The 15,750-nt window shown below is 47.3% G+C and overlaps 2 protein-coding genes across 3 annotated transcripts in view; both read right to left on the reverse strand.

Annotated features, from left to right (window-relative positions):
- Positions 1–12,261: 12,261 nt before the first annotated feature.
- The window catches only part of CRLS1 (cardiolipin synthase 1), an 81,010-nt gene continuing 77,521 nt past the window's right edge, over positions 12,262–15,750 (reverse strand). The window contains exon 8 of the mRNA XM_080585602.1: positions 12,262–12,464. The gene's annotated coding sequence lies outside the window, so the exon portion shown is untranslated. The remainder of the gene's footprint in view (positions 12,465–15,750) is intronic.
- COMMD1 (copper metabolism domain containing 1) overlaps positions 12,262–15,750 on the reverse strand; it is a gene marked incomplete at its 5' end in the record, with an annotated part of 74,282 nt that continues 70,793 nt past the window's right edge. For both annotated transcript variants that reach the window (XM_080585604.1, XM_080585605.1), the window contains one exon: positions 12,262–12,464. In XM_080585604.1, coding sequence (XP_080441730.1) covers positions 12,357–12,464 — 108 coding nt within the window. In that variant the 3' untranslated portion in view covers positions 12,262–12,356. The remainder of the gene's footprint in view (positions 12,465–15,750) is intronic.

A 15,750-nucleotide genomic window follows, 5' to 3' on the forward strand; every position in this document is an offset into this window, starting at 1 on the left:
GTGTCATGAAGCGTTGGAGGCCATAGAAGACCTGCAGCAAGTTTCCTGAAGCGGTCCTAAGACTGCCCCAAAATCTTATTCAGGAGAAAGAAAGGGCCGTTCCCATCCATGACACATTCAGAGGGACAATGCATATTTCATTCCTCTTCAAATATTTATATATGTACTTCACGTTTCACTAAAGTTGTCCTTACTATCAAAGTAGAAAGATTACAGAAGAGGGATGAATTACCCTAAACTGGCAAGCATTTTTGTCTATTAACTAATACAAGGCTTGAAAGGAGAATTAAGTATCTGGCCACCAGTAGCTAGGCTCCATTGCAAAGGACATTTCATAACACTGTACTTCAAGATCAATTAAAAAAAAAAAGGGGGGGAAAACAAAAGTGAAATAGAAGTGTTCTGCATAACACTGGGTGCTAAGGAGCCTGGAAAAAAAAAAAAACATTAAAGCTGCAGAGTTTGGACCTTGAATGATGGTGTAATGGATGGCCTGCTGTCCGGGGGAAAGACACTTCTCCCTCCTCCCGGCCCCACACCCACAACTGTGCCTGCTCCTCTGCAATCGCGCTGACTTGACTGGTCATGGGGCTGCGTTGTGAAACCTTAAGGAGGAGGAAGGGTGTTTTAATCCAAATACATTCCCTGATCCAATTCACATCGCCACTGAGCACAGCATGTCGTCAAACTACTACCTAACTGCCCTATCTCTGCTGTGCTCGGGGCAGCTGTACCCTAAAAACTTCAGTGGGGAGTAAGGCAGGAGCTTGATTTCCAGCTCCACTCCCCTGAGTTTAGGCAGTGTGACCTTCCCTGTATCTGCACATCATGCAGGGCAAAGTGTTAAATTTGGGGAGGTTTCTTACCTGGCACTGGCAATTAAACAGTCCCACCAGGAGTAAGAGTGAGTGCAATGCCAGGCTGCAGGGCTTCAACCCAAATCTCCTCTGTCAGTCATCAGGTTTAATGAAGTCGCGTTATCACAAAACAATCCCTCTGAGCAATTCTCCCCTACATCCTCCCTTCAGGCTTCACCCCCCTGCCCCAAGTGCTCTTGTTGGGGCAAGGACACATCCCTGTATGTCCCTCACCCCACTGGGTGAGCACTGTGGCTAGCGCAAGCTAACTGACAGTGCCGTCAGGAGAAGACAAATCCACCTGATGCCCTGCCATCCTGTGTCATGACCTGATACAACCTCAGACATGAATTAATGGGAACCAGTTGCTAACAGCACCTAGGCACGCTGTTCCCAGGCTCGCTGTTGTTGTTGTTGCTTTAAACAAACCATAGGCAGCTTGGCAGGGCCTGCTGGGGAAGAGGATTTTATATCCAGTTGTTGAGGCAGGTAGCGGAGTGGCAGAGTGATGAGTAACCTTATAAAATACACTTTTTAAAGCATTGGTGATGGAGTAGACACTAATGACACCTGCCAGTGTAACTGTCAGGGAGCACAGTCCCCGGGCCACCTCCAGCATGCACGGTAGGATGGAACAAGACGTGATGGACTGCTTGAAACACAGTCCCAGCACAATCTCTCCTGGATGGCTGGTTGTGCCTGGGTGAAAATAAGGAAGCCCTGAAAAAAAATTGATATTAAAATTGTTCTGAGGTTTGCTTCATGAGAAAGGAAGCAGAATTTTCATGTTTAAGGTCTGTAAAGTTGAGGTTTCTTATAAGCACAATAATAAATTGCTGTGTTTTTTTTTTCTGAGAAAGAGAGCAAATGCTTTTGATTGCAGATGTTGTCAGAGGCATGCACACACTTCAGTCTGAAACTGGCATAGCTTTTTGCCTACGTATCAAAAATATCACCTTCACACACCATCACAAGGCAAATTATCAGATGTGGTGAATCGCAGAGCATCAAACTGTTCTCACGGGGTGGTTACAGTGAAGTTGTACGTCCAGGGCACTGGTGTTGGGTCACTTGGTGACATGAATCCTTATCGCCTGAGTTTTTCCACAGGAAGTATAAGATGCACAACAACCAGAAAATAAGAGTCTCTTAAAAGGATTCAACTCTCATTTTTGATCAAGTTCAAAATAATTTCTGTTTTTGTTTCATTTTGTTCTGTTTTGTTTTGTTTTCCAGGCTATTTATTCATCGCTTTGAGAGCAGTTGGGTGCACTGTAGTAAAAAGTTATGTTGGGGTGCTACTGTCTTTACAGCTGAGCTATGTACATTGGCTTTTCTCTAGTATTTGCTTGTTAATTAATAATTGGTACATTGCCAGGAGCAAAAGAGAAGTAGGAACGAGTCCCAAGTTATAAAATCTTCAAGGTTATCTTGCTTTTCCTGTTTTGCAGCAGCAAAGTAAGAGTGAGAAACATCAGATGCAGCCAAGCTGCAAGCGAGCACAACTGCAACTGCTGCGATGTGGGGCTGGGGCCCTCGAGCTGCTCCCTCGAGGTACCTGCTTGCAGCCGCTCTTGTGAATGTGGTCCGTGCCTCCTCCCAGGACCCATTTCATCAGAAACACTTACTAGTCCTTTCCACAGGGAGCACCTGTAAGTCCAGCACAGCTGGTAGTTATTCACATTATGGATGTGTTGTCCCAGACCCCTTGCACCACATCCCGTAACGTTAATGACTTCTGTTAGCACCACCGCCCTGGCTCCAAAGCGTGCACTAGCCAAAAATGCTGCTAGCCGCAGGCAGGCATGTACTGAAACACTTTTCGATGTCCCTCTTGGACATACCTGGTTCTCTGGGTTCAAATGCTCCTGTAAGGCCCGTGCAGCTGGAATTAATTTTCCATGATGGACCAAAGCCTGCCTATGACAGGAATCTCTGACAGGATTTCTGTGGATTGAGTGGCGCAGCTAGAGAAATCCAGCTGGAAAGCGTGGGACAAACCTCAGTGTGCCTCTGTGACCAAGAAGGTTAAAAACACAAGATAAGAGGTTAAGATTTAAATAACAACAGGAGGCTGAGGATCACTCCCTTGCATGCATGTGCTTCAGTGGCAGTCCTGATTTTCAAATGCTGGAGATAAGAAGGAAATAAAAATGCGAAGACAACATGTAACTGGAGCTGGAGCATCTCAGCTCTTCCAGGAGCAAGCCTGTTTTTCCTACTCAGAAGGTTCGAGCCTGGAATTCAGCCAAGCAAAAAGCCTCTCCCAGGGCGGGCAAAGTTTACCAGCACAGTTTGTCAGCAACACAAACACAACTTTTCAGTGGTCTCCTCACACCGCAGTATTCCCCCTCTTCCCCCACCAAGCCTCTCATGCAAACCAGTAAAGCAAGAGCAAGCCCCGCAGAGCTGTTTTGCTCCTGTTCCCTTTGCTTTCATGCCTCGGTGAGATGAGAGCAATGAGGATAGCATATTCAGCTCGGGCAAAACCACTCGAGTTGAAGAGATCTGCGCATCCATCCATGTTCCCTGGAGCACCATGGTATTTTTATTTTTATTTTTTTTCTGGAGCATTGCAGCTTGCTCTTGAAGGCAAACTGGGGCAGGATAGCAGTGGTGGAAAGAAACTTGTCTCTGCTGCATTGTGTATTGTCACTTGTGAGCCATGGGCAGAGCTGTGTCATGCTCTCATTGATTCACGTTTGCCAAGAGTAATTACTCCCTGAGCTGCTGGATTAAAGTGAATGCTCTAGAAGGACATACCTGCCTTTTCTAGACAAAGGCTGCAGTAACCAGTAGTGTTTTCCTCCCTTTCTTTGCAGATCAGGGTCACAGCAGTGCAGGCAATGGGATAGAGAAGAATCCACCTGAAACTCAACTTCTGTATGAGCAGAAACTGGACAATAATTATTTTGCAAACAGCAACAACAAAAACACACCCGCTATGCACATAACATCTTTTTTCAGTCCTGGAAACGTGAACACCTTATGCCTCTCCTTGCCTCACTTCAGAGGCATCCCACAGGGTTCTGCAGCAAGACCCGAAGAGCTGCAAAACTGAAATCTGCCAGGCAGCAGAGGCTGCAGCCAAGTCTCTTCAAAGGTGAGAAAACAGTTTACACTTAGGAAAAAAAATGTACTGGGCCAGCTTCAGCTGAACCTCTTCCATTTTGTTTTTATTTTTTTTGAGGATGTAGTTTTAAGCACCAGTAAAACACCAGCTGTGGGAAAACAGCCAGTCCTCACAAGCAACTTAGGATTTTTAAACCATCTTGACTTCAGGCATCTCCTCGATGAGGCCCTGCTGTGTGATTTCCCTCGGACTCTCGCAGCGTGGGTAACGCGACTCCGATTAAAGCCAGTCTTCTTGCTGGAAGGATGCTGACATCCAAGCTGGCTGTTCTCCGGGCAGCAGGAAGGCATGTCAGCAAGCAGGGGAAGCTAAGCCACCGCCGTGCGCAGGAGATTTTTCAAGACACTCCCAGAGGTTTGGCGAAGAGCTTGCAGCCACAATGGGAGCGACATTCCGCTCAGCCCGTGGGCGTGCAGGGCACAGCGGGCGTTTCACCACCGGCCTCGGGGCTGGCACATCCCCAGTAAGACAGAGAGAAACTGGGCTGCTCCGAAGCTCCCTTGGAGGCACTCGTCGGGCTTGATCCCAAGGGAAATGCAGGGCATCCTCATTGTGCTGGCTCGCTGGGGACCCTGGCAAGGCAGTGGTTGCAAGCAGCGGTTTTGGGCCCGTGGCTCTGGCTGGAAAACTCCTGCCCCGCGCCGTCCCGTTGCTGCACCCTGCGGATCCCCTGTAACTGGTTTTTGTGGTTTTATGCTCATAAAACCCATGCTGGAAGCCATGGGCTGTGTGTCGTGCCGCATTGCTGCGTTGCACACACCAGTCCCTGCCCGTACCTCAGACTCACTGCAGCAAGTACCCCCGAGGTGCAGGATGTGACCCCCAGCACCCCTCGGAGGGGCTCCCCCTGCCCAGAGCAGGACAAGGCGAGGGCACATGAGGAGCAGGGGTGTTCAACTGTGTCAGATCAAGTCCCCTTGCCACCTTTGGTGAAGATGGTTCATAGAAATATCATGAAAACAGTGAAAGTGCTTTTCTTCTGCGGCAATATGTACGCATATTGGAATTACATCGAAGAAGGAGGCCAGAAAGCTCTTATCTTGTTGTTGTAGAGCCTGCAGATAAACTTCAGAAATAAATAATAATAAAAGAGGGAAAGGGAAATGGAACGATCCACATATCTCATTTTAGTATCCAGCCTCATAGCTACAGATTACTAAAAAATGAGCTGGAGGGGAGATATGCTTAGGGACTGAGACCAGCAACATAATGAGAGTAAATAATGGGCTTTCGTCATGCTGCTCCGTGGAGAAATCCCTCTGCCATGGATGTGTATAAATAAACAAAATTTTAGAAACCAGCACACAGCACCGACGAGATCTGGCCTCGTATATTAGTAAACCACTGCCCCACATATGAAATCGCTGCAGGTTTTGTGCTTGATCCTGCATGTATTTAACCTTCCCCATGTAAATAGTCCTCCAAAGTTAATGGAGCTGTGCTAATTTGCAATGGCTGGGGATTAAGCCAGTGGGCTTAAGCATTTCTGCTGGCTCAGATTGCAGCACGCTGTAGTAACCGGGCTGCGGGACATCTCGGAGATGTTCCTGCTCTGGCAAAAACCCATCCGTGGCCATCGCACGGCGTGTCTGCAGGCAGAGAAATCCCGCTCCAGCCCCGCAGAGGAGGGTGCAGACATTTTGTCAGCCGCCGCGACGTAAAGCTCGTTTCTTGCATTTTCTCATTCTCGCTGGGGACATGCCAATCTCTTCCAGAGACCATTTCATTACCATTACGCTGCTTGCAAGCATCTTCATTTAAATCACATTATAGATGCACCGAGGCACAATGATCTATCCGCAGCCTAAACAGAGTGAAAACATCCTTGGGCTGCAAGAGGCCAGAACATGCACTAATTGAAATGTATAAACTTACATAACATTATTTATAAAAAGGAGCCCAATTGTCAAAGGCCCTAAGAGAGCTGGAGCATGGGAATGTTTGTTCTCCCCGCAAAGAAAAATTAATTATGTAAGTTTATAAATTCCAGTTGCTTTGCTCGCTCGTCTCCTGATGTGCCCAAGGACTACTTGAAAGGAATTTATGGTTCCCAGCCGCTGCTTCTCGATGGTGTTTTTTATCTTTGTACTCGTGCACACCGCTGCCCTGCAGGATCTTGCGGTGGGGGCAATGAGCTGTGCTCACTGTGCTCCTCAGCTCTAAAAAAATGCACATTTGCAGAAGCAAATTTGTTTTAGGGAACGCCGGGCTTTCTAAGTCACCGCGTGCTTTGGGGAGGGCGGTGGGGTGGCTGCTGTGTTTGGGGGAGCAGGCAGAGGCCTGAGGTGGCTGCAGTCAAACCCATGCCCCTCTCTGCTCGAGCCTGCCGTCCCCTTCCACCGCGGCTTTGCTTACTTTCTTCTTTTGCTGCCAGGGACACAGATGCCGTGAAGACCCTCCGAAGACCCTCATGCACGGCTGGCTGTGCTGCGGGGCAGCCAGCAACCCAGCGCGGGGACAAACAGCCCCCAGCAAGCACCTCGACCCAGCAGAGGAATCACTTTTATCACAGAGGAACTCACTTATCGCGTGCTCTGCGTGGTTCAATTTGCAAGGCAGGAAGAGTGCCACTTATTACTAAAATGCATTATTTTGTATAATTTCCTGGTAATGCTGGGTTTGGCCAGAGCTGCCAGCTGGCTGGAAAGCGTAGGAAATATGGCAGAGAAATTACATAGCATCAAGCCCGGATGAGGAATGTTTCCTCCAGGGCTCTGCTCAGATGCACTGTGGCTTTGGGTTTTATGCTGCGATTGCTGCTTTTCCCCCATTCTTATTTGAAAAACTTCACTCCTCGAGGATCCAAGATGCTCACCAGTATCCAAAAATGCCATCTGTTCATGTTTCATACATTTGTTTATGTATTCTCCAAGACCATCTCATTGTGAAAGCTGGTGGCTGAGTGCTGGAGTTCCACCATGGCTGGCCACTAAGTGAATTAAAGCTCCAAGTCACCTGTGCTCTGAGGAGGTTAGAAACCAGAAACTCTTTGGAGAAACACTTGGTAGCGAGGTACTCTGGCTGTGTGGCGGCACAGCACTCTGGTGGTTCCCCTCAGAGGCAGCCCTTCATGCCCCGATTGCTCTGATAAAGCTAATGGCCACCTGCAACACGCCCCAGGGGCAAAAGCCCCAGGCAGGCTCTCCTGACATGCTTTTGAACCTGTTTTCCTGCAATTTCTTGCATTTCAAGATCTGCCTTGCTACCTCTGAAAGCAAGGAGGAAAGGCAAGGCATGTGGGGTTCAGATCCTGGGGAAAACCTCCTCCAGGACTTTGTCTCTGCAGAGGATGAGGGCACGAGCTGGCTTTCCCCCTGTTTGTGGATCACCTTTCAGCACCTACAAATCCCAAGGCTTTTCTTTTAACAGCGAGTTGTCAGTTGTGGCTCAGTTCCTCAATTCTCATTTCTTAACGGGTTTCCTCCCCCAGGCTGCCAACACAGCGACGAAGTTGCAGCCACGAAGGGTGAGGCTCACGGGCTCCCTCAACCCCATTACGTCTCAGGGGGCACCAGCCTTTTGCACCCACAGATTTTGTGCGGGGACAGGCTCAGGCAACACCCCAAAATAATCCTATCCAAGCAGGAGCAGCGTGGTGACCTTCAGGAGCTTTATTTTGGTACAGAGAAGGGAGAAAATGTTGATGGAGATGGCTGCTTGTGCTCCCAGGGAGCCCAGACCAGGACCTGTCAGAGGACGAGGACAGTGCTACCACCAAGTGAGTGGCCAAGTCTGCACGGGGGAAAGGCCATGGTTCAAATTATAAGCAGTCTTTCTTTTTAGTTTACAGACTGGTTTAAGAAATTTAAGTGAAAATCACCAGACTTTGCCTTCTTTCTGTCTAGCTAAAGGTATGCCCCCCGCGTGCTGAGGTACGGCAGCGGTGAAACGGGGCTGGGAGGCCTGTGAGCCATTCCCAAAGGCTCCTTCTGTATCCTCCCCACCTTCTCCTAAGACCCAGCTTATTCTTTTGATTTGAAAACCCTGCTTGGCCACTGCGGGCTCAAAGTGGGGATGAACCATGGCATGAAGTCCCGTGCCACATCTCTACCTCCCAACACAACAACGAGGAAGGCCGAGGGTTGCAGTCTGGCCTCCGTGTATGTTGAACAACACCCCGAGCCCTGCTTCCCTGGGATTCTGAAATATGTTGGGAGAGGGGTTTTTGCAGACCCAGTTCCACAGCAGGGAGGCATCGTCTGTTTTTCCAGTCACGAACCACATGAAAAGCAACGCATCAAAACGTCATCGGTGGCTGCTGCAAAGGACTCGGAGCTTCCCAGGCCGGGCTGTCGCCTGCAATGCTGCCTTCTTAAAAAGGCAGTCTCTGTACCCAGCACTGACTGAGTAAAGTTTTTGTAAATATTTGGAATAAATGAATAAACTGTTCAAATTCCCCAGAACGGGAAGGAAACATTTCCACGATCGACATGGAGCAAGCGTGAGTCATCAGGTAAAGCTTCTCAGAGACTTACACATCCAAAAACGTCCAGTAAACAAATCAGGAAACCTGCTATGACGGTGCGTGATTTATTTTATCAATAGATAACAAAGAATATAGGAACTGGTGTACAGAAAAGTAAATCTATCAAAATATCAACCAGTTTATCAGGATAAAGCACAACAAAAGGTCACGGACTGCAGTGGCAACCCTCATATGAAATACAATAAAAACACAAATGTAAATTCTGGTATTTGCACTTGTAAAAAGATCTGTAAGAAAGAGAAAGAAAAATAGAGAAATGGTGAACAAAAAAATGAGACAAAAGTAACCCAAATAATGGGAAGGTAAATCCACATGAACACAATATGTCTCTGCCTCTGCTGTTTCACATGGCCCAAAGCTTTATGAAATGCAGTGGTTGCATGGCTTGGATTTGGAAAAATGTGCCATGCCTAAATTATTTTTTTCAGATACAGATATGCCTAGAAAAATACTCTATGAATTAATCAATTCTGGGAATACATGGACCAGGAAAGAAGAAAATTGCATCATGAGGGATCTCTTTGCGAACAGAGTGAATGCAAGCCCTGCCAGTCGCGTAACGCGTGATTTAAGGTGACAGCACTGGCAGATATTTTAGGGAGCACCAGCTCATAAACCAGCGGCAACTTGGAGGAATTCCCAGAAAACAGGAAGTCACTGAATGAATAAATTGCAGGGCATTTTAGCGACGCATAAGGTGACATCAGCTGAAGGTTGCGACAACTCGTGGCTGCCGTTTGTGAGTTTTCGGCCACAGTAAGAGGTTGGGATGAGAAGCACCTCCGGAGCTGCACACCTGGAGCCACGTACGTGGTGCTGGAGCTGCAGACTCAGCCCCATCTCACTCTTGCTTGCTACTGGTTAAATCCACCACGATTTTGGGGAACCACCGGCTGGGCTAGGAGGAAAGCACTGGCAGAAGTGGGACTGGAGGAAGCTCGTGAAAACCCTCGCAACATCCCAGCTCACCCAGGCGGTGCCGCAGCTCCCGTGCCTTCCTGGATGCTCCCCGCCCTGTCTCAGCCCCATCTGTATTTGTCAGCCTGAATATCCGGGCTCTGATCGAAACCAAGCCTGCCCCAGCCCAGGGCCATGTGGAAGTCCCACTTGTTCCTGGTTTCCAGTCATTAGTAAACCGGGAAGGATGAAAATTTGGCAGGTTGCAGGGCTGGGGAAAGCCGGCCTGAACTGACTCCATGGCCAAAAGAGAGAGTGAAACGGAAGGTTTCCTGGTTAAATTCATCCAGAGCTTTGTCTGGTTGGAGACCTCCATCCCCGGCCACCAAGCAGGCCATGGCGGGGCCAGTACAGTGGTCATGGGGCAGGAAACAGGACCAGTGGCTTGGGGCACGCTGCCACCTGGCCGCTCCCCTGCAGGGAGGAAGAAGAGCCCGGCCACAAATTTGGGCTGATTGTGGTTTACACCTGGACCTCAGGGAAGGAATCTGAAATCTCTCCCAGTGCACCTGAGCAGCAGCTTTCACTTGGCAACACCACAAAGGTATTTAGTAAGAGCACTGATAGCAAGTAATGCCCATGAATCCCAACAAAAAAACAAGGTGACTTGGGTCCTTCACTCAAGGAAGCAAGCAGAGAAACATCTGAAGCTTCTTCTTCTCCACCAAGTCCAGCCGAAAGCGGCCAATAGGTTCAAATCTCCACAGCGAGGACCAGATGGATGGACACGCACCCAAACCATGCCGGTAGGAAGGCACGGTCCTGCTCAACGTAGAAATCTGTTCTCCTTACCCAGCCTGGTGATGCACAGCGTCCTCTTTCCCTGCCCATGTCAAACCTTGTGAAGCAGAAATGATTTTGCTGCCCAGTGACACTCCTGTGCCCTTACAAAGGGCTAGGCAGAGTGTGGTTCCCAAAATATTAGGCTGCTTTTCTTTTTTTTTTCAGCTTTGCATGATAGTTCGCAAAGATACACCAAGAAAATCAGGAGGATTAGATATTTAGGGGAAGGAGGACTGGGAAGAGAGAAGCAGCAACCCCTACCAACATGCTCCTTTTTAACATCTCACTCCTACTAGGAAAGTACCCAATTATTTCTTAAATGACCCGACATTATTATTTTTTGCATCAGCCTCCTTGCCTGGTTAGCCATTTCACATATTTATTATTCTCTGCATGAAATAATACTTCCTGACATCTGTTCCCAGTTTGTTTCTCTTTAATTTCCATTTATAGCACATTTTCCTATCCTCTGACCATGTTAAAATAAAACAATAAGTATGTTTGACATGGTGCAAGTTACTCAAGATCACGATCCTTCCCTGACCTTGATTTTTTTTTTTTTTTTTTTGCTTCTTTTCACATGCACTAAAACGCAGAAGAACATTTTAATGAACTTTGCTGAAGAGGCAAGTGGCAAGCTGAAGGCATCAGCAAGCGCTCAGCATTTCATGGCCCTGCTGGCAGCTGGTTACCAGGGGCTGGGGTTGGGGCTCGATGCTCCCAGACCTTTCCACTCTGCCGAGTATCAGCTGCAGCCAAATTTGGAGAGCGAGGAGCTGGGGCTGTGTGGTCCCTTCGCAAGACAGAGGGGAGAACACCAGGTGGCCCTTAGAGCCGGGGCAGCAGTGGGATGAGCATGGGAAAGGAGATGTTAATGCCATGAGACAAACCGGCCTGGCTGATGCTTTACCTTCTGACCAGGCAGACGGGAAAAGGTGCCTTCTTCTCGCTCTGAAGAGAGAGAGCCTGCTTCCAGGAACAACCTGGCAACTCCACAAGCAACAAACCCACAAGAAGCAGTGAGGAGTACTTCAGTAATGGCACAGGAACATTTTATGTCATCGTCTCTTCCTTGGTACAAGCAGTCAACATAATTTTAGTTCGGAAGGTTACTTGTAAAGCTAAGATAAAATGGAAAGAATCAGTGTAGCCTCCAACCAAATGTATAAGCATGCCTTCCTGCTAGGAACAAAAGCAGCAAGCCAGTGTCGCGCTCCAGCTGCTCCATCACCATTTTATGGACTCTCAGGCAATTCTCCATAGGAACCATCATGCTCCACGCAGCTCCTCCCACGTCATCCTGCACTGATAAGCTGGTAATTATGGTTATTCATCCCACTGTGGCAAAGTGTACAAGATCGCAGCCCTGAACTGAAACCTCTGAGACTGAAAACATTTCAGCTCAGTCCTCCCTGGCTGGACAAGAGGCCACGGGATCAGGCTTTTGGGAAACCAGTGTCACCTCCCGCCACCCAAGAGATGCTCCCAGGAATGTCCCCTGGCTCTCTGCAGCACGGGGCAGGTGTGCATCAATGGGTCAGCGAGGCTGGCCACCTCTTGCACTTGGGAACAGTTTAATCCTCAGCAGCACAGACAGGCTCATGATTACAGAAATGTGCGTTTGCACCTCTCCTTCCTTAACTCTCTGGTTCGTCTGCTCTCCTGGGCTTTGAGTTCTACATGGCATAGTTTGGGTGGGCACGTTTGTCCTACATTGCCCATGGTTTGGAGGGATATACTTGAGCTCACCCTCATCTGCCTGTTCCTTCTGCTCACTTCCCCCCTGCCACAACCGTCCAATTTAGCTTTGCTGTCCATCGCCTGGTATTTACAGCACCTGGAAGACTCAAAAATGATTAAGGGGGGGAAAAAATAGGGAAAAGCTACTCGAAACTCAAGGGCCTGATTATGCACAGCTTAATGCAAACAACACTACTGCTGCCTTGGAGAACAGGCCTGGAGGAAGGGTCAGAGAAGGCTCCACGGCATAACTTAGCCCGTGCTTGGTTTTGAATGTGTTGTATGGTTATAACTGGGACTGATAAATCATTACATATTTTATTTGTATAAACAGGCATTATGGAAAAGTACCAAGGTCGTTTGACTTCTGAGTTGCAATTCTCTTTATTTGCTGTAAGAGTCAAGTGGTCTGAGTCAACGCAGTCATGCTCTCCTCTATTTCCGAGAGATTCTTCAGCATCTGGCTCACCTTGGCCTCATCAAACTCCAGGCAGAGAAACTCGGATTCCTACAAAACAAAATTGAAAGAACAGCAGTTGACAATAACAATCGTTTTTCAGGCACACAAAGGAGGAGAGAGAACGCGTTCCGGTTTCCCGGTGATATGTCCCCTGCATCTCCTTTTTGCGTGGTACCACTTCAATACCTGCAGCACACCCAGGGATTTGCCACCAACCACCCATCCACCGAGCAAAAGCAGTACGTGCTGGCAGGCTAGCTGGCTGCTGCCAAAGAGGACACATGAAGGGCCCACAAAATAAAGAATACGTGTTATAAAAGTTCTATTCATACGGAACTTATTAACAAACACCAATGTGAACCAGCCTCCTGAGATCTCCAGTCCCATAGTCTTACCCACTGGTATGTCTATGGTCACAAAGTACTTCCTATGGCAATTCTGGCTGACAAAAAGGGCATCCCTAGGTCTCATATGGTTTTGAGCACACTGAACTCTGTCATTTTTTCAAAATACATCTTTTCATATAATTATCAGCTGCCAAAAATACTGCAACCTCATCCTTCACATTTACAGAATAAATAGTTCATACGCAAGGACAAAGTCATCACAGAAATGCAAATGAAAAACATCAATTTTTACTAACTGAATTTCTTACAAACCAAATTTTACAAGTGTTTTTCCCCAGACACGGGGAATCGTTTTACCTTTTACCTTCTGTTACCCTCACAGGGATTCTTGGGTTGTTCTGGTTTTTCTAAGAATCAAACCAGAAAGTGATATGTAAAGCAAAAGGCTGGCGGAGGAACCAAAGGGGATTATTTTGTGTACGATAACCACAAAAGGCACTGCCAGAAGAAGGCGAACAGGAAAGAAATGAGGTGACAGATGTTAATGATTATGAAGTCAAGCATGTGGCAGTCCATAAAAAGGCTGTGCCAGGGTTTCTGCCCTGACATGAGTCACAGGGGGAACTACCACGGTTCGATGTAGAAATCAAAACATTGATTTAAACTTTGAAACTGGAGCCATAAAGGTGCACACTTACATCCACATTCCACGTGCTTTAAGAAAGGAAACCTGGCAAAATAAAAGCATCATGCACTTTAAGCTTAAGTCACCAAAGATGACTGCACCTCCCCAAATGCTGCTGTTCAGGCACTGGTAAGTCACTTCACAGAGCTACGCGGGGTAAGTCTGTCTTCATGAAATGCTTATCTCCTCCGCCAACTACCACGTAATCCAACAGACCAAAGTGCACAGATCACATTATGTATTTAGTATATACTTGTATTTTAGCAAGTACTTCTGATTAGCAAAGGTTTAATAGAATTAGAAGAACTTATTTTATGCCACTTCATTCAATCAGAATTCAGTAACAGTCACATATCCGAGTAGGTATCAGGTAGAATATACAAATGACAAATATACAAATGACTGCTAGGGAAGACCTTTACCTGAGTGAGCAATTATGCTTATAAAGAGCATGCTGCTGGAAACTACCACCACAGGTTGTTGGTTGTTGTTTTTTTAATTATTAGCCTCTATAAAAGTAGTCAGAAAACAGTAGCAGTAGACATTCAGGATCAACAGCAACACAGATAGGAAGGCCAGGACTTGGATGTTTTTCTTGTCCTTGACAATGGTTATCAACACATCTTATGGAAAGTATCTTGGCACTAGAGCCCGCATATAAAATACCCTGAATACCTCTACAAAGTATAATTACAGCCGGTCAGCATGCAGAAAAGAATGTCTGGTGAGGCATTAGGCAGCTTAACTCCATTTGGCAGTGGGCTTTCCTGTAGATTCCTCTCTGATTAAGAGTTATTAAAAACATTGGTGGTATCTGCCTGAGGAAGATGTGTTTGCAAGCTTAGGAGATTGCATAAGAATGCCTAAACAAAACCCAGAAACATCTCCCTATATATTCCTTTATTAGGAAGCACTGGAAAAGGCAAATCTCAAATCAAATCTCAGCCAGCTAGCTAACAACCTGAGCCTTTCGGAAGCACGGTGCTGAAACCAGACAACATACCCTTGCTGGACTGAATCGTTCCCTCTGAAACGAACAGAACAGGGCAGCGTCAGCCCAACCACACAGGTTTTGGTGCAAAGGCAGCAGATCGGGACTGCAGAGCCGATGCCTCTTCAGCTCCCTCCGTGAAATCTCCCCAGCTTTAGAATCCTCGTTTTTCCAAACCAGACAGGAAAACAAATTTGAGCTCGCTTTCACAGAAGAGCTACTGTAGGAGCAGAAGCTTTTCTTGCCAGCCTAAAACACTCTGAGTATCAGTAACATGCTACAAGTCTTGTTTCATAGACAGCATCTGAAAGCAGCTCTTCCCTCCATAACCTGACCTCATCTTTCCCAACACGTGTGCCACAGCCACGGGATAACTTCTGTCTTGACCTTTCAGGCAACGACTGGCGGCGCCACGCTTCGCAGCCCTGGGTCATAGTCCTCAACAGGATGAACTCCAGGGCCAAACATGTGCTGACATCTGTGGCTTTCTGGCCACAACTGCGCACCCCAAGTCATGCGTGCCGCTGGTCATGAACAGATTTCCCCAGGGCAAGGTCTGCCTGTGCAGCTTTTAAGATCTGCAGAAGCTGATTTTACAGCTTAATCACACGGTGAGCGTGAGCAAACAGGAGAAGACCGAAGCTCCCAGCTCTGGTGGGGGTGTTTTTGGCCTAAGGTGGCCTTTTTCCTCTTCAGGTTTTGTCAGTTAAAAGGACTGTAAACGGAGCAGAAGGACACTCTTGCATTACACTAAGACTGCGCATGCCACTTTAAGCAAATGGAAGTGTACTCGTAAAGCATATTTTTACCTATAAAACAGCCAAACCTTTCCTATGTGGATGGGACAATAGTTGAGTAATTACCTCATTTTCATGTGGACCAACCTGAAACATGAAGGAGGGGGTGATAAATCAGGCTGCTCAGAGCTGCATTTTACTTTCACGTAATGCTCAACTAGTTTATATCCTCCACAAAGTTCCAAAGATAGAGAAAAAAGAGAAAAAAAAATAAGAAGACAAAGCTCTGAAATCCAGAACTTATCACTTCCTGAAGCTGTTTTCTAAGAGCAGGACAAATTTGGTATCCTCAGCAAGAAACAAGGCATCCTTTTTGATATTTCTTAGTGCTATAAATTTTTTCAGCCCATTCGGATGCCTTGCAATTAAGCAAAACCAAAACAGAACGAGTCATTCATTAAAAACAAACCCAGAAGCTAACAAACAGGAACGTCACCAGACTACCAAACACTCGCTGACTGCTTATCCAAACACGCGATGACAGCGCCGAGAGCCCCTCCGCTGGAGGGGGACC

Source organism: Anser brachyrhynchus, assembly GCF_964034855.1.
Source record: "Anser brachyrhynchus genome assembly, chromosome: 3".
Classification (NCBI taxonomy): Eukaryota; Metazoa; Chordata; class Aves; order Anseriformes; family Anatidae; genus Anser; species Anser brachyrhynchus.